The sequence below is a fragment of the Musca vetustissima genome, unplaced genomic scaffold (assembly GCF_032173495.1).
Source record: "Musca vetustissima isolate MV318-11 ecotype Yass unplaced genomic scaffold, APGP_CSIRO_Mvet_v1 utg376, whole genome shotgun sequence".
Classification (NCBI taxonomy): Eukaryota; Metazoa; Arthropoda; class Insecta; order Diptera; family Muscidae; genus Musca; species Musca vetustissima.
The window spans coordinates 1-19,884 of NW_026884101.1; the positions used below are offsets into that span (position 1 = coordinate 1).

Below are 19,884 nucleotides of genomic sequence, written 5' to 3' on the forward strand. Positions count from 1 at the left end.
ATGGAATAAGTCTCCTTCCCAGCGTACTGTGTGAAAGACTGAAGCCAATGGTCAATGACATTATTGGGCCATACCAATGTGGCTTCAGACCTGGCAAATCCACCATTGACCAGATTTTCACTCTGCGCCAAATCCTGGAAAAAACCCACGAAGGGAATGGATGAAGATGCCCCAGCCCAGAAGGCATATAAAAGCGAACCAGCTGATTGTTCACACAGAAGGGGAAGGCCAAGAATACGTTGGAAAGATCACTGTGCCAAATCCTGGAAAAATCCACGAAGAGAATGGATGAAGATGCCCCAGCGCAGAAGGCATATAAAAACGAACCAACTGATTGTTCACAAGAATACGTTGGAAAGATCAAGTCGAAGACCACATCGCCGAAAATGATCTTTCAAATTGGAAAAACTGCGAAAAAGACCGACGCGCCTGGAAATCTTTTCTAAGCTCGGCTTATGGAACGAAAGTTCTGTCACAAGCCAGCTAAGTAAATAAGTAGAGCCTCTAAAAATAGTTTTTAAAAAATCCATAGCCTCTAAAAAAATATTTTTAAAAAATCCAGAGTCTCTAAAAATTATTTTTATAAAAATCCACGCTTGTTGAGAGTCCCTCAGAAAAAAGAAAAATTTAAAATTTCCCCTCCCAAAATTCCATTTATTTCGAACCAACTGTACTGAACATTGTACCACCCCAATTAGGCGAAAGAAAAATCACATCAGGCGCGGAAAATATTCAACTGAAAAGATGTCAAATTTTGCAGTGTTTTCTGTTCAAACATCTGTTTGAATATATATTTCTCTTAAATTGATTGGCATTTTATTTGTGCTGGGGGGAAAACGAATAAAGGTAAAGGGATATTTGCCACAGAAGTAGAAATCAAAACGGCATACGTGTGACATGCAATAACCAACAAAAATATGCAATTTCATTTTTTAATGACATGAAATATTATTAATTTCGAAATCAAAATCGTGTAACGGAAAATATTGCAAAATTTCAATGTTATTAATTGTGTTTACACGTTGGTTAAATACAAAATTCATGTTTGCTTGTTCTTCTTCATATGTATTTCGAAATCATGAGGGCAAGAATTTGTGATTAAGAAATTTTGAAAATATTGTTCAAGGGCAAATCAACAACTGATTAACATTTTGTAGTTCTGATAAAAGGGGGACATTTTTCAAGATATCCTTTAAATATTTTTAAAGAATCTATGAACCTCTAAAAATATTGTTTAAAAAATACACACCTTTATCCAGATCTACCTTTGCAAAATATGTAGCGTAAAAATGATTCTCGATGACGGTGTATGTCTGTGGTTATTATATAATCATATAATAAATACTTAAATTAATTAATACTTTTCTTTACTTTGTCACGGGAAAGTTTTTTTGTAACGCCTCTTATTTCCCTCCCACTACACACCCACCCGGCGAAAATGGTTCAAGTTCAATTGTCAACATGGCGTGGAGAGTTGTTTTTATGTCAATTGTCTTTTTTTTCTTCTTCTTTTTTCGTTATTACTGTCTCGATAATTTGTAAATTGTTATAATATAATGTGGTGGGTGAGGACAGGGTGAAGTGTTAAATTAACAAGACAATAGCGCTACATCGAAATACATTTAAAATAAAATATATGTATATAATACATTTAATTTTCATTTTACAGATAGTTGAGTGTGGCGTGATGTACGAGTACGTCTCTTTCATTTTTTTTATTTGGCATGTGAAAGATAAGATCTTGACAAATTAAAAAGAGTGTGTAATTACAAGAGGATACACTATTAGATTAAATGCAAAAATTAATTTCCTTTTCAATACTCAATGCATTTTTCACAAGAGCGAATTAATACAATTCTTATTTTTTTTAATATATTACCTAATTATCATACATTAATAATAAAGTCAAAATTTTCTTATATTTTTTTGTCACGACCCAACCTATTACATCTCCTTGGTTGGACCAATGACATACACACTTAGTTAATGTACTATATTTTTTTAAATAGTGATTGTTTAATAAAAAAAATACACTCGCTTTTATTTTAAACGAGCATTTCCTAATCGCGTGAACATTATAGCATTAAAAAATAACAACTACTTTTGTTGTAACAAAAGCCAAACACAATTATCAATTAAATCTGTTTTTTTTCGTTTTAATGAACAAATGAATACAGCACAGACTCGAGGGACAGACGGGCAGCAATGTCAGCAGCAGTACAGAGGTCTTGTTACACATTTTTTGCCGGCGACGAGAGTAAAGTTTCACTCTCAGCAAATTGTGAGATCACAGAGTAAATGATGAGACATTGATAATTATTGCTATTATTTAATTTAAAGGATTTACATAATTTCTAAATCAATAAGGAAATTGTTTGCTTCGCTTTTTATTTTACGAGAACAATATATATTACATTATCAATAATTCCCATATTAACGGAAAATAATGCTCTCTATTTCTATCTATCTCACATGTGACATAAGATGATAAATAATGACAGTCTTCATAATGTCAATTTGCTTTCTCTGCGTCTAGTGTGCGCGCCTTTTATCACTGACATACAATCACAGTACAGAGTTCATGTTACACAATGATGATGACAGAGAGTAAAGTTTCACTCTCACAGATTGTAATCTAAGAGAGTAAATAATGACGGCTTGGCCATCATTGCTATTATTTAATGATTAAATTTGAAGCGAATTTATTTGTGGATTAATGGGAAAATTTTTGCATTTTTAATTAAAAATATACAAAAAAAAAAAAAAAAAAAAAAAAAAAAAATAAGTCTGTCTATGAGCCGCACAAATTATTTTTAAAATATTTAGAAATTAATATGAAAAATCCACTGCTCTTATGAACCTTATGAACCGGTTCAACAATTTTTAAGAATCCAAAAATGGTTCAACAATTAATTTTAAAGAATCCAAAAATGGTTCAACAATTAATTTTAAAGAATTCAAAAATGATTCAACAATTAATTTTAAAAAAATTCACGCCTCTATATGATGCCTCCAGATTTGATTTTAAAAAATACACTATGAACCTTCAAAATGAGTTTTTAAATATCACGCCTCTCTATGAGCCTTCAAAATGAGTTTTTTAAATATCCACGCCTCTCTATGAGCCTTCAAAATGAGTTTTTTAAATATCCACGCCTCTCTATGAGCCTTCAAAATGAGTTTTTAAATATCCACGCCTCTCTATGGGCCTTCAAAATGAGTTTTTAAATATCCACGCCTCTCTATGAGCCTCCAAAAATATTTTTAAAATCCACGCCTCTTTACGAGCCCCAAAAATTAATTTTAAAAAGTCCACGCCTGTATATGAGGGTCCATAAATATTTTTAAATATCCAGGCCCGTTTTTTCCAATTTCACGACTCAAATTTCATGGCTCTTGACAATGAGCCAATAAACTCTCTCTCATATCTCAAATGACAACAGTGTAATCCTTTCTCATGTCATGTTGTCGTCATCTATCAATTGACACATTAAGACTATTATTTATTAAAACTCTTTAATTTTTCACTTAAAAAATCTTTTGGAAGTTATATAACAACAAAATTTTCTGCATTTCCGTAAAAAATATTAGATTAAGGGGACCCCCCCCCATTCTCGGGGTCAAAAATTTTGTTGATATAATTGGAATCTACACTAATTAAAGAATGTCCCTACAAATTTTCAAATGAAAATCTCAAGAACTCTTGAAGATATAGCCGATTTATTGTGTCAGCATCAAGTGACGGCTGAAGGGCTTCTCAAACTTTAAACGCGTTTTTCTCTAAACATTTTTTGTGAATGGCGGGCACGATAACTCAAAAACTAATAACCCAATCGATTTCAAATTTTTACACGTTTCTCTGTGAGTGTATAGCTATCGTATGAACTAGGATAAAGCCAATCGGTGAAGATCTTCCTTATTTTTTAACTTTGGTTTTGGTAAAAAATTGGCGATTTTCCAAAAATATTTTTTCAAAGGTCCGCCATTTTGTTAATTTTAGAGCGAAGTCAATAATCCTAGTTCATACGAGAGCCAGACATGTACTCTTTCTAACACCGTTGGAATTTTCGGATTCCGATGTTCCAGTGAGGAGTTATCATGCCCGCCATCAAAAATAAGGACTTTTCTTTAATTACAGAAAACAACAACAAAATTTTGTTGTAAATTATTTTTCTTCTATTTTAAATCTTCAATTATATATGTGTAAAGTTACAAACCTTAACAAGCATTGGTATTGATTTACCAGCCCATTGAAAATCTTGAAAAATTAAAATCGAGAATGGGGGGTTCCCTTAATAATTTATAGCGAAGTCAATAATCCTAGTTCATACGAGAGCCAGACATGTACTCTTTCTAACACCGTTGGAATTTTCGGATTCCGATGTTCCAGTGAGGAGTTATCATGCCCACTCCATCAAAAATAAGGATTTTTCTTTAATTACAGAAAACAACAACAAAACAACAACAAACATTTTTTGTAAATTATTTTTCTTCTATTTTAAATCTTCAATTATATATGTGTAAAGTTACAAACCTTAACAAGCATTGGTATTGATTTACCAGCCCATTGAAAATCTTGAAAAATTAAAATCGAGAATGGGGGGTTCCCTTAATAATTATATTTATGTGATATATTTTTTCTTTGATTTTATTGTCACCATTAACGGAAATGAAATCCTCTCTCCCCTCAATTTCACACCTATCTCACTCGACATGACATGTTGAGAAAGGCTGTGCCGCTCTTATTGTCATTCTCATGTCATGCCGTAGGCGTCTTTTCTCTGTATTAGTTGTTTGCGCGCCATTTTCAACATGTAAACAAATCTTATTAACACATTAATTAATCATGTTAATTATTTTCATGTAGATATTTTGTGCTTTTTTTAATATAATTGCTTTTGTTGTTGTAATTTTTTCTAATTATTGTTTTCTTGTTTCTTTCATTGCAGGTCTGAAAAACAACACATCAAAATACCACGTGATATACAAGATGCCAAAATGTTGGCCAAAGTCTTAGATCGCTACAAGGACATGTACTATTTTGAAGTGATGTTCGGTGTCGTTGTCGCCTATATATTGTATCCTTTTCAAAACAATCTACGAAAAAACAGCAAAACCTGTAAATAGTATTTAATTAATGAAGATCATTAAGAAGGTATTTTAAATGTCGAAGGGCAGAATGGAATATTAAGAATCCAAATGGAAACTTAAATTAATTGCTGGGCTATAGCTAATTGTATACGGTACTTTACAATAATTTTGATTTTTAAACTAAATGATCGGATGTTTGCTTCATAATAAATAGGAAAGCAACATTCGACCTATGGCATCTAAGAAAAAGCTCGCTCCACGACTGTTTATGAGCCTCCAAAAATATTTTTTAAAAATCCTCCTCGTCTATTAGCCTCGAAAAAAACAACACTTGCCGTTAGACCCTCCCAAAATATCAGACGTTGGGAAAAAATATTTAAAAATCCCTTTCAATAATTTTCACGCTTTTCTCTGGTCCCCTTTAGTTTATTTTATCGTGGGTGAACTGTATCCCTGGATAATTTTTTTTAAAACGAGATCCAATTTTTATATAAATTTTTTTCTATTCACCATTCTGAATAATTTATTGTATACTTCAATTCAAAATATTTACAAACAAAAATTACATAGTCAATTGTTGTTTACAAAAGAACAATTCCTTAATTGTAAATTCTAGAGCGGCACATACCAATTTGCCAAAAACAAAAGCCAACAACAACTATACATTACAATAAAAAAACAGATGTCACATCGGCCAAACACCTTTGATCATAACCTTGAATATTTTTACAACAAATTCATAACATAACAACGATATCCCAGATAAGGTAGTAATTTTTTTCTAACTATTAAAGCACACACACCCCACCCACCCATAAACAGTGGTTGACTACCATATCAGTTGATACCTATTTATTTATTCATTTATTATCGTTCCCATTCACTTGACTCGGAGGCCAATTAAATCAATAAGCAATTATAGCCAATTCATCTATCTAATCCGTTTTTTGTTTATCTGTCTTTTCTTTCGTAAGTCTTTAGAATAATTTCTTCTTCTTTTTCTTTTTGTATTTTCTGTTTGTTTTATTAGGTTTTATTTATTTAAAAATGGTTTTAAAATCGTTGTTGTATTTTGGCATATTAAATTAACCTTGATCTCTTTTTTATTTATGGTGTGTGTGGGTGCGTGTACGGCTATTATTTTGTTCGTGCCTAACTTTGCAGTACAGTAAGTAATTCAATTACGTTTGCAAATCACACGTTGAATGACTGACGTCAATTACAGGTTACTATTGTTGTTGTTGGAGCTACCGTAGAAACCTAATACTCTCGATACAAATGGGAGAAAGAATGAAGTGGGGGTGGTGGAGGTGTTGCTATTATTTGCATTGTTATTATCTTCATCCACAATATAGTTGGGTGTCATTCTCTCCCTCTCTCTCTATCTGTCTATCGACCACTCTTAAAGGTGTCTTATAATGACACTGCCGTTGATTGTTCTTGTGTATTACACGCACAATTAAAGCGCCAAGGCGTTCGTCGGCTTTGAATTTGAATGATTTGCGGTAAATAGATGGCTTATGTTGAATTGAATTATTTATTCGTCATTTTTTGGAAATAATAGTTATTAATTTGGATTGTTTTTAGTATCAGGACGTATTGTGGTTCTTATGTCTGTATTTGGTTCGATAACATATATTAATATTTCTCTTAAATAAAAAAGGACATTTTGAAATAAAAAAATAATATCAGTTGGTCTATATAAAGATCCAGCAGCATCAATACAGATCATTTGGTGTATATTAGGACCTGTGGTCTTTCTATACAAACCAATTGGTCTCTCTACATAGACCAATTGGTATATATACAGGTCAAATTGGGCTATATAAAAGACCTGTAGTCTATCTATACAGACAAATTGGTCTATATAAAGACCTGAGGTCTCTTTATATCCGCCAATTGGTCTATATAAAACCTATATTCTATCTACACAGACCAATTGTTCTGTATAAACTTCAGTGATGTATATAACGATCAATAGTCTATAAACAGATCAATTTGTGTATATAACGACCCTACCCTTGGTCTAAATAAAGACCTCTTTGTTTCTTTGTCTTTGTAAATATATATCCAAAAACGTAATGATGACGCCTCTCTGTCTCGCATATTACTTTCAGTCAAGCGTAATATTTGCATTCTATTTTTATAAGAATGCAGCTAATTTTTTTTTATCAAATGTCTTTTGTCTAATTGCAGACAACATGGAGATTCTTACGTACATAACACGATCACCTGATTCCAACCCAAGAAAACTTGTTTTCTTTTGTGTTTATTTGTGAAAACAGTTCATATTTGTTTCCGTCACGTCTACATCGGTATCAGATGGATGATTCACTCAAAATCAATTAGTTTTTTAAATCCCTTTATTTATTTATTTATTTAAATTTATTGACAGATCATTTATGGATTATTCGGAGTGTGAGGAAATTATTCAGTACATGTTTTACTTAGTCACTTTGTTCACTGCACTTTTATGGAACAGCCAAACTCTAGAGACAGGCACATTCTCCTGTAGAGATAAAGAAGGAAACCTGGTGGCAGATACAGACAGCATGTAGGATCTGGAAGGAGCATTTTGAAATGCTTCTGGTATCAAATAGGGCGATAAAAAAGATACCCCGCAGCCAATAAGAGATGACAGTATAGAGTGTATACCACATAGCCAAGATGAGGTCAGAATAGCTATCAATCGGCTGAAGAATAATAAAGCAGCAGGTGCCAATGGATTACCAGCTGAACTATTCAAGACCGGTGATCGACGCTGATCATAAGCATGCAGCAATTGATTAGTACAATTAGCCTTGAGGAATACATGTCAAATGATTGGAACCTCAGCATTCTGTGTCCCGTGAAAAAAAGGAGACAAGACAATGTGGGCCAACTATAGAGGAATTATTCTCCTCCTTATCGCATATGATGTGCGTGTGAATGACTGAAGCAAATAGTCAATTACCTTATTGGACCATATCAATTCGGCTTAAGACCTGGCAAATATTGATCAGATGTTCAATCTCCGCCAAATTCTGGAAAGGACCCACGAAAAACACATTGAAACATTCCACCTATTCGTCGACTATAAAGCCGCATTATCCGCTCAGAGGTGTTTAAAACCAGGTCGACATTCCTGCAAAATTAATACGGCTATGCAGGATAACTTTAAATGGCACAAGGTCAGCAGTTAAACTCGTAATGGAACTATCGTAGCCCTTTAATACCGAACTAGTATTCAGACAAGACGACAGTTTGTCGTGTGACCTCATCCTGCTGGAAAAGGTCACACAATATGCAAATGTGGAAAAGTATGGTTCTCTGTACACCAAACAGCATATGTTACTGGCCGACGACATCGACATAATGACTCGAACATTGCGAGCGGTAACAGTCACATTTGAACGAATTGAGAAGGAGTCTGCCAAAGTGGGTCAGACAGTAAACGGCGAGAAGACCAAGCTGATGGTATCAACTCTCAAGACCAAGTCCAGTCGACTCGGACCAACTGTGGAACTTGAGAACTACAGCTTCGAGGTAGTACCGCCATAGGCAAAACTAATAACATCAGCTTTGAAATTCGGAAAAGGATAGTGTTGGCTAACAGATGCTACTATGATCTGAGTAAGCAATTCTAGACCAAACTTACTGCTTCAGAGAAAAATTCTGCAGACGATCTATGTGCGATCTGCGTTGACGTTAAATGTCGCCGTCGAACGAATCATGAGTCATTGTCAGACGTACCAAGCTGCAGTGACTACGTTGGCTATGTCATGTTGTGCGAATGGATGAGGATGCCCCACCACAAAAGGCATATAAAAGCGAACCAGCTGATGGTTCACGCAGAATGAAAAGACTACGAATCCGATGAAAAGATCAAGTGGAAATCAACATATCGGAACATGATCTTTCATATTGGATGAGCTGCGCACAAGACCGACATGCTTGGAAATCTTTTTTAAGCTAGCCTTATGAAACAAATATCCTGCCACAAGCCAGCTAATTAAGGTTATGAAAGATGATGTGAATGGAAAAGACTGAAGGACTTCATTTAGAATACAAAATTTCTAGAAGTGTAAAGGGATACCAATCTCATGCTTTCTCCTAACTTTTCCATTTCTTAGAGAGTACAACAGACTTTGACTAGCTTATCTGTGTATGTCCAACTGTCCTGAAGCATTTCATTAAACCAACCCTGTTTCAGACGAACCTAATTATGGGTCTCTTTAATTCCTTTTGCATTTTCAACACAAACCAGAGAGGCTTTTGGTCAACTATGTTCAGGATAGTCTCAATTCTTACGCACGGTTTTATGATACATACTGCAGTATAGCTGTAATTGTAGAAATTTGATAATAACTTCATGCAACTGTTTCCGATATCGAATGAATCTATGAAAAAATTGGCAATATAGTAAAAATGCTAAGTCGAATTGCCCTGCTGGGCATGAGGTGGCATTAATTCATCGCCCCCTTTTTTTAAATCTAACCTAATGTTGGGTGTTTTTTTAATTCCTTTTGCCATATCACACATATAAAATGCTATTAAGAATCTAAACATTTAAACGGACTCACAAGGAAATTAATAATAAAAAAATAAATTTCGCAATGGCAACAAGACAATTTATATTCCAAAGGAATGCATCCGAAAAAAGAACACCAAACAAACAAAAGAATATTGAAAAATTCCCCACAGTATAGATCTTACGTGTATACACTGTATATGTGTTTATATTTATTTCCAATTAAAGCTGTGTCACGAACAATTTTAAAAGCAATAGCTCTTAGTAACGAGAATGCACTCAGTGAGCCAACCAAGCAACCAGTCGGTCAGTCGATCATGAATACTAAGAAAAAAATAACAAATTATTAATATTTTCTTGCAAATGCAATTAATATTTGTATTCAGGGGATTTACACAGAAACGATATGACTGTTTTTTTACATTAAAACGCACATTATTTTTTATATTTATTTAAAACGGATATGAGATACGTTATGATGGGGTTTCACTATTTTTATTAACTACTAATTTTAGTTTTTGATTATATTTAAAATTTATGTTATTATAATTATGTTTTTGTGGTATTCATTCCTAACAATAAGTTCCGTATAATCATCTAGGAAGTTTACCTGATGCCTATCAACAATTTTACCTTTTTTATTGGCTAGAGGTGTTAGAGTGCGAGATGCTATGGTGGGAATCTTTCCAATATACAAACATAGATTGAATTAATTTGTTTAATCTTATCAATAGAAATATTAAACAGTAGTATACTAAATGAAATTGCACAAACAAATTGTTTTTGTATTTTATGACCGACTTGCAATAGTTCACATTTGTAGTTGACGACGGTGTGTTGATGGTTATTGCCCCGTCGAAAATAAATTGGATTTTAATTTGATAGTCTAGACAGAGTAAATAACACTATGCAACTAAATGAAACTCATAGGATAGGGAATGGCGGATTATTTTTGGGTATGAAATACCTTGGTGAGTGTAAAAAGAACCTCATAAGGCCAAATTCACCATAGAGTTCAAGTTATTTGATTTCTTGCTGGCGATCCGGCATGAACATAAATCTACTATGTTGTTTCCTGCTACAACAATTTATTTGTGGCATGTAAGTCTTATGAGTCAAATCGAAGGAGAGATTTTTTGGGAATACTTCGTTCTTTAAACTACATTTCTTGATTGACCTTTTTGTACTTCTCTCTTGAACTTTATTCAAATTACGATAATATGAATTTTTTATACCCTCCTACGGCAAAAATGTGGCCCATAGAAATCCGTTTCAGACAATCTGGAGTCGATTTACAAATGTCCGTCTGTCTGGCCTGATGATGCGCCCGATAACTCTGGAAGATAGTAACCAATTTCATCCCAACTTTGCTCATCGTAATATTTCTTCCAAATTTTGTACAATTTCGATTATGGGTCCACACCTTTTGGTACTTACTTAGCTGGCTTATGACAGAACGGTTGCTCCATAAGCCGAGCTTAAAAAATATTTTCAGGCGCGTCGGTCTTGTGCGCATCTCATCCAATTTGATGTTTCCATCGTATTCGTGGCCTTCCCCTTCTGCGAGAACCATCAGCTGGTTCGCTTTTAAATGCCTTCTGGGCTGGGGCATCTTCATCCATTCTCACAACATGACCTAGCCAACGTAGTCGCTGCATCTCAATAGTCTAACAGTGCCGATGTCCGAGAATAGATGGTATAGCTCATAGTTCATTCGACACCGATATTCACCATCGACACAGATCAGCCCATAGATCTTCCGGAGAATTTTTCTCTCAAACTCTCCAAGAGCTGCCTCATCTGCATTGAAAGTACCAGGTATTGTACCAGCGCATTGTAGAGTGTGAGTTTGGTCTGGCGGGAGGTGGCCTTGCTTTTGAGTTGCTTGCCCAGACCATAGTAGCATCTGTTGGCCAACACTATCCTTCTCCGAATTTCAAAACTGATGTCATTGGATTTATTAATGGCGATAAAAATGTATATAAAATCTTTGACAACCACGAAGCTGTAGTTCTCATGTTCCTCAGTTGATCTGAGTAAACTCGACGGCTTACGCGTTGGTATTATCAGCTTATTCTTCTCTCCGTTTACTGCCAGACCCACTTTGGCAGACTCCTTCTCAATTTGTTCAAAGGTGGCTGCGGAACAGCTCAATGTTCGACCCACTATGTCATCGTATGCGAGAAACATGTGTTGCTTGTTGTACAGAGTGTCATTTCTATTCATATTTGCCTCTCGTATGACCTTTTCCAGCAGGATGTTAAAAAGGTACCATTACAAACTGTCACCTTATCTGTATCCTGGTTCGGTATTGAAGGGCTCCGAGAGGTTCTTTCCGTGTTTAACTGCTGATATTGTGACAGTTAAAGTTATCCTGCTTAGCCGAATTAATTTTGTAGGAATTCCAAACGCAGACATGGCTTTAAACACCTCTGAACGGATAGGGCTGTCGAATGCGGCTTTATAGTCGACAAATAGGTGCAATGTGTCGATGTGTTTTTCCAGGGTCTTTTCCAGGATTTGGCTCAGAATGAAAATCTGGTCAATGATGGATTTGCCAGGTCTGAAGCCGCATTGGCATGGTCCAATAGTGCCATTGACCATTGGCTTCCGTCGATCACACAGCACGCTGGATAGCACTTTATATACTTATTCCTCTGTAATTGGCACCTATTTCTTGTTTTCCAATCATTAGGCATGGATTCCTCTAACCAAATTGCACTAATCAGCTGGTACATGCTCCTGATGTGCCTGCACCAAAACCTTAAGTTTGGTGTTTTACTCGTTGGTAAAATTTCCGGACTTCATGCTGACTCCTTTACATCTCGATTTGATCCCGCTCACGTTTTTCTTGTTCTTTATTCTTGTTTCTGAAAACACGTTTCTCCTCTCTCCTTATCTCCCGATAATTCTCCATCACATTACGTGTTGCTACCGTCTGCAGGGTTGCCCTATACGCTGCGTTTTTCAGATCAGTAGCGACACTCCTGATCATACCATGGGTTTCTTGATGGAGGTTTTTGGTACCCAAGTGTTACTTTTGCTGCAGTTTGTAGAGAGTCGGCAATTCTTAGCCATTGTGCTTCTATATTATTATCGGGACAAGAAGTGCTTTTGTCAAGCAGTTGGGTAAGTTGGCCGGAGTAGGCTTCTGCTATCTGTTGTGTTTGCAGCTTTCGACGTCAAATTTCCGTATTACATTAGATCGCACCTTTGCTGCTACATTAAGATGGGTGCGAACCTTGGCTGCCACAAGGAAATGTCCGAATCGATATTCGTTTCTCGTATTGATCGAACGTCTAAAAAACTGGACGAATGCCTTCCGTCTATCACAACATGATCGATTTGATTTCACGTTACTTGATCAGGATAAATCCAGGTGGCCTTGCGTATATCGAAATGCTTGAATCTGATGCTGCTAACGACCATGTTTTTTGCTGACGCGAAGTCAATCAACCTCATGCCATTGTCGGATGTTTCTTCATGAAGGCTGAATTTTCCGCCGTTGCTTTTTCATAGTAAGAGGGGTTTTCCGAGTGTGGGGAATTAAACCGACGCCTCAATCCACATATCAGCTCACTATTTCAATGGATGATGAAAATAGTTACCACAATTGAGATGAAAGAGGGACCAAGATAAGCCTGGGCTTCGCCCATCTTCTAAAACAAGACTCTTGTCTCATATAATTAGAAAACTGTGTGGGCTTTGAGGGATTAACTAAAATCATATGGATTTAATGCTAGAAGTAATACCGGTACCATGTGACGTATCTAATTCTGAAATACCTTTTTAATGATCTTTATAAAAAAATTAATTTTTAAACGATTTATTTTCAGTTATTCTCTAATACTTCCCCCAAAATAAATGACATGGTTTTCTCCTTAACCCCAAAAACTCGATGCAAAATCGACTCTCTCTCTCTCTTTTCAGCCTACAAACATTTGCCATTCCAGGATCATTATTTCTCTCGATTCTCTTGGGATTCCTCTATCGTTTTCCCATCGCCCTATTCCTCATATGCTTCTGTTCATCGTTGGGCGCCACTCTCTGCTATAGTCTATCGAATTTAGTGGGACGTCGTTTAATTCGTCATTTTTGGCCAAAGAAAATCAGTGAATGGTCTAAGCATGTCGATAAACATCGTGATAGCCTCTTCAATTATATGCTTTTCTTGCGTATGACTCCGATCTTACCGAATTGGTTCATCAATCTGGCTTCACCGGTAATTGGAGTGCCATTGTTCACTTTTGCTTTTGGTACATTTTGTGGTGTCGCCCCACCATCAGTATTGGCCATACAGGCGGGAAAAACTCTGCAGAAGATGACCAGTTCCAGTGATGCCTTCTCGTGGACGTCAATGGGTATATTGTCGCTGTGTGCTTGTCTTTCGTTGGTGCCGGGTCTTCTCAAGAATAAACTGAAAAAGAAAGTTGAATAAGCTGGTGATGATGATGGAGTAGCTGGAATTGGAGTAGTCGTAGCCGCCGTTGCCGCCAACTTCGTCGCAACCATCGATGACAACGATGGCAAAACAAATTGGTTTTAAGTTTAAGATATCCATCAATCTGCGCATGGAAAAGCTAAAGGAGTGCTAATATAAAATATGTTTATTATGCTTTGTTTTCTTGTTATTTTTGGGGTTTTTACTTCATTTTGGGTTTGGAAATTAAAACCAAATTAAAGTTAAAAATATTAAAGTAAAAAATTAAAGGGTTATGTCGAACATTATGTGACTTTCGACACCTAACCCTATATGCCAAATTTGTAAAATCTCTCGTAAAATATTTTTTGATTTCAAAATTTATTCATTTTTTTTATATTTAAATTTTGCCCTAAGAAAATACACCAACCAACCACAAAGCTTCAAATTCCAAAATGTAAAATCAACCTCTATTCATATTTAATTTAATTATATAATTGTAAAATATAAATATCAAATATATTTATAAAACATTTATGTAATTTAGTAGCAAAATGTATATTCAATTGTCTGTGTGTGTGGGAAATGGAAATCATATACCCACAGACACCTCATCCCCAAACTCTACCAAAAAACCTGCTTTTGATTTTTTAAACCAAAAGCCAATTTTCTATTTCCCCCTGCAATTGAATATTATAAAATTTAGTCTATTCGTTCGTTCGTTTTTTTCTGTTTATATATTTTTTAATTAGCTTTAGTTTAATTTATAAACAACAGTATTTCATTAAGGAATTTTTAATTATTATTTAGATAAAATTTACAAAAACAATTATGAATTATTTAAATAATTACCAATATAAATTTTTTGTTCCCCAGAATTATTACTTCATGTCCTAGTAGTTTAATCTATTGCTAACTCTAAGTTATTTCGAAATTTTGTTGTAGTTTGTAATTTTCTTTTCCTTTTTGGACTTCAATCTAATTTTCCTATAGAATGAAATGTATTATAGCAACCCTTGTCTATTTACCCTGCAATAAATGGAATACAATACATTGCCTGTGTCCAAGTGTGAATTTTGTTTGTTTAATTTGTTACTTTTGAAGATATTGTAATTCTAATCGAATATAAAACTTTTGAATTTTCTATGAAGAAGTTCTTCTTCTGGCCCTCAATAAGAATACCCCTTGGTTTTACATAAAATACCTCTTCTATTAAAGACCTCTTCTATTAAAAACCTCTAAGAAGACCCTTTTGGTCTTCTATAGGAATACCCTCTTGGTCTTCTATAAGAATACCTATTGATCTTTCACACAATAACACCTCTTGGTCTTCTATAAGAGGACCACTTGGTCTTCTATAAGAAGACTTCTTGGTCTTCTATGAAAATACCCTTTGGTTTTCTATGAAAATACCCTTTGGTTTTCCATGAGAAGACCTCTTCGTTCTTAGTTTTCTATAAAAAGACCCTCTTGGTCTTCTATAAGAATACCCTCCAGGCCTTCTATAAGAAGACCTCTTGGTCTTCTTGGAAAATACCTGTTGCTCTTCTATAAGAAGACCACTTGCTCTTCTATAAGAAGACCACTTGCTCTTCTATAAGACCACTTGCTCTTCTATAAGAAGACCACTTGCTCTTCTATAAGAAGACCACTTGCTCTTCTATAAGAAGACCACTTGCTCTTCTATAAGAAGACCACTTGCTCTTCTATAAGAAGACCACTTGCTCTTCTATAAGAAGACCACTTGCTCTTCTTTATAAGAAGACCACTTGCTTTTCTATAAGAAGACCACTTGCTCTTTATAAGAAGACCACTTGATTTCTTCTATAAGAAGACCACTTGCGCTTCTTGAAGAAGACCACTTGCTCTTCTATAAGAAGACCAGTTGCTCTTCTATAAGAAGACCACTTGCTCTTCTATACCACTTGCTCTTCTATAAGAAGACCAGTTGCTCTTCTATAAGAAGACCACTTGCTCTTCTATAAGAAGACCACTTGCTCTTCTATAAGAAGACCACTTGCTCTTCTATAAGAAGACCACTTGCTCTTCTATAAGAAGACCACTTGTTCTTCTACAAGAAGACCTCTTGGTGTTCTATAAGATAACCCTTTTGACCCTTTTATACGATAGGTTGATTTCTTCTTCAAGAAGAACTTTTGCTCATCTATGAGATATCCTCTTGGTCTTCTATAAGAAGAGCTTTAGGTCTTCTATAAGAAGAGCTTTTGGTCTTCTATAAGAAGACCTCTTGGTCTTCTATAAGAAGACCTCTTGGTCTTCTATAAGAAGACCTCTTGGTCTTCTATAAGAAGACCTCTTGGTCTTCTATAAGAAGACCTCTTGGTCTTCTATAAGAAGACCTCTTGGTCTTCTATAAGAAGACCTCTTGGTCTTCTATAAGAAGACCTCTTGGTCTTCTATTAGAAGACCTCTTGGTCTTCTATTAGAAGACCTCTTGGTCTTCTATTAGAAGACCTCTTGGACTTCTATAAGAAAACCTCTTGGTCTTCTATAAGAAAACCTCTTGGTCTTCTATAAGAAAACCTCTTGGTCTTCTATATGACCTCTTGGTCTTCTATAAGACGACCTCTTGGTCTTCTATAAGACGACCTCTTGGTCTTCTATAAGACGACCTCTTGGTCTTCTATATGACCTCTTGGTCTTCTATAAGATGACCTCTTGGTCTTCTATAAGAAGACCTCTTGGTCTTCTATTAGAAGACCTCTTGGTCTTCTAGGAGATGACCTCTTGGTCTTCTATAAGAAGACCTCTTGGTCTTCTATAAGAAGACCTCTTCTATAAGAAGACCTCTTGGTCTTCTATAAGATGACCTCTTGGTCTTCTATAAGACGACCTCTTGGTCTTCTATATGACCTCTTGGTCTTCTATAAGATGACCTCTTGGTCTTCTATAAGAAGACCTCTTGGTCTTCTATAAGAAGACCTCTTGGTCTTCTATAAGAAGACCTCTTGGTCTTCTATAAGAAGACCTCTTGGTCTTCTATTAGAAGACCTCTTGGACTTCTATAAGAAGACCTCTTGGTCTTCTAGGAGATGACCTCTTGGTCTTCTATAAGAAGACCTCTTGGTCTTCTATAAGAAGACCTCTTGGTCATCTATAAGAAGACCTCTTGGTCTTCTATAAGATGACCTCTTGGTCTTCTATAAGATGACCTCTTGGTCTTCTATAAGATGACCTCTTGGCCTTCTATAAGAAGACCGCCTTGGTCTTCTATAAGAAGACCGCCTTGGTCTTCTATAAGAAGACCCCCTTGGTCTTCTATAAGAAGACCCCCTTGGTCTTCTTAGGGCCTCTCGCTATCAAAAAAAATCCACGAATCCTTCAAAAATATTTTTTTTAAATCCACGCCTCTGATAGGGCTATCAAAAAAATCCACGAATCCTTCAAAAATATTTTTCAAAAATCCGCGAATATTTCAAAAAGTATTTTTCAAAAATCCACGCCTTTGAAGACCCTATCAAAATAATTAAAAAAACCTCTCCTCTAATAGAGACTTCAAAAAAGTAGATTTTAAAAAATACACGCCTCCGATAGGGTCTTCAAAAAATAAATTCAGGTTCTTATTCGCAAAAAATGTTCAATATAGATTCATGTTTTGACATAGGTCCCGACTTATGGTAGGTATTTTGAATATGTATGTTTTTAAATTGTTTGGTTTCAATTTAAAAAAATGTTTGTGGTTGGACCCCTCCTCGTGTATTAAAATTTTTATTTGTTTTCATTTATACCCAGATTTTTGTTCCAATAAAACTCAAAACATTTTTATTTACATTTCGTGTAAAATAACTGATTCTGTTACTCCCTTTCAGTTTATTTTACTGTGGTTTAATATTAAGCGGAAATGAAAAAAAAACAAACAACACCAGTTTTAAGAAAATGATGATGAAGAAAAAAGACAAAAACAAAATTAACTAAATGTTGAACTGAACTGAAAATTAATATATTACTTACATACATATATATAAAAAATCTCAAACATTTAGATTAACCCCGATCCCTCATCAAAACAACATAAGAATCCTTAAATTTATATTCACAAACAAATGCGCAAGTACATAATGGGAAAGGAATTATACGAAAAAATAAAAAAAAAAACAAAAATAAATAAAATTAAAATTGTTAGTCGTAAATATAAATTGAAAAAAATAAATGTAAATTTAATACGTAAATGTTTTTTAATATTGGATGGATGACCAAAAAAATAATCTACATCCAATTCAGTGTTTTTTAATTGTGTACAAGAAATCCCCAACATTCGTTACATGGTCAAAAAAATAAATAAATAAACAAAAGTTCATGTATGTATGTGTGTGTGTGAAATTAACCCATAATAGTGAGGATGATTAAAATGATCTCCAATCGTGTCTAATTTTTAAGAAACTAGAGGAGAATATTGAAATGTTTTTTGAAATTTATTGAATAAAAACATTAGTAAAAAAAATATACATACCTTGTTGTTTTTGTAGTAGGTATATTGGACTGAGATGGTTTCAATTAAAAATCAGATGTAATTATCTTTATCACCAAACAAATTTGAGTAGCCAAAACAGGCGTGGATTTTTTAAAAATATTTCTGAAAGCTCTTTTTAAGGTTCTATCAGAGGCGTGGATTTTTTAAAAATATTTCTGAAAGCTCTTTTTTAAGGTTCTACCAGAGGCGTGGATTTTTAAAAATATTTCTGAAAGCTCTTTTTTAAGGTTCTACCAGAGGCGTGGATTTTTAAAAAAAGTTTTTGAAGTACTTCTGACCATAGAAGACCTTTTGATGGTCTTCTGACTACAGATGACCCTTAGAATGTCTTCTGACCACAGTGGACCTTTAGACTGTACATAGAAGAAGTTCTTCTGTTTATAGAAAAATTTCATAAGATTTTATGTCTATACAAGCATATTTTTTATGACATATGCAGATATGTCAGAAAAACTAAGCAATCCACACATTAATATCGACCATAAATTAAATTTGGACCTTTAGACTGTACTTAAATTTCACTATTCGAGCTCTAAAGGTTAGCCCAAATCCAAATTTTAATAAATTTAGTTCCTTTAATAACACATTATTTCCATAAGTACCCACCTCAACCATTCAACAAAACTTCCTCCATACACCGATCATACACCCCCATAATTATTCTAAATTTAAATTTGAAGATTCTAACTCTATTGTTAGAATCTAGAAATTGTACCAAATTTAGTACACAGTAGTACGAACTTCCAAAAACTTCTTACTTAACCCAAACCTTCACCCTCACAGTGATGCTAAATCCAAATTTCAGGATTTTAACTCTATCGGTCCGCCCACAATTCAAATTGTACCAAATTTAGAACACTGTAGTACGAATTTCCAAAACGTCCTACTTAAACCAAACCTTCACCCCCACAGTGATGCTAAATCCAAATTTCAAATCAAATATTTCTAAATCCAATTTAGTACACAGTAGTACGAATTTCCAAAACTTCCTACTTAACCCAAACCTTCACCCACACAGTGAGGCTAAAGCCAAATTTAAGGATTTCAACTCTATCGGTTCACCCACAATTCCATCTGTACCAAATTTAGTACACAGTAGCACGAACTTCCAAAACTTCCTACATACCCCAAACCTTCACCCCCACAGTGATGCTAAATCAAAGTTTCAAGATTTCAACTCTATCGGTTCAATCACAATGCAATCTGTACCAAATTTAGTACACATTAGTTAAAATTTTTAAAAATTCCTACACACCAACAGTGATCCGTACTCCAAACTTCATGATTCTAGCTCTATTGATTCCTTTAAAATTTACAATGTACCAAATTTAGTACCCATAAGTAATAATGTCTTAAACTGTGTCTTGACTC

General features: G+C 34.7%; 1 protein-coding gene across 1 annotated transcript; it reads left to right on the forward strand.

Annotated features, from left to right (window-relative positions):
* Window positions 1-4,949: 4,949 nt before the first annotated feature.
* Window positions 4,950-14,039, forward strand: LOC133331118 (transmembrane protein 41 homolog; the record flags this gene model as incomplete). The annotated part of the gene is made up of 2 exons (XM_061539523.1): window positions 4,950-5,078; window positions 13,532-14,039. Coding segments are annotated over 2 exons (637 nt in total), but the record flags the coding sequence as incomplete, so codon positions are not given.
* Window positions 14,040-19,884: the final 5,845 nt, after the last annotated feature.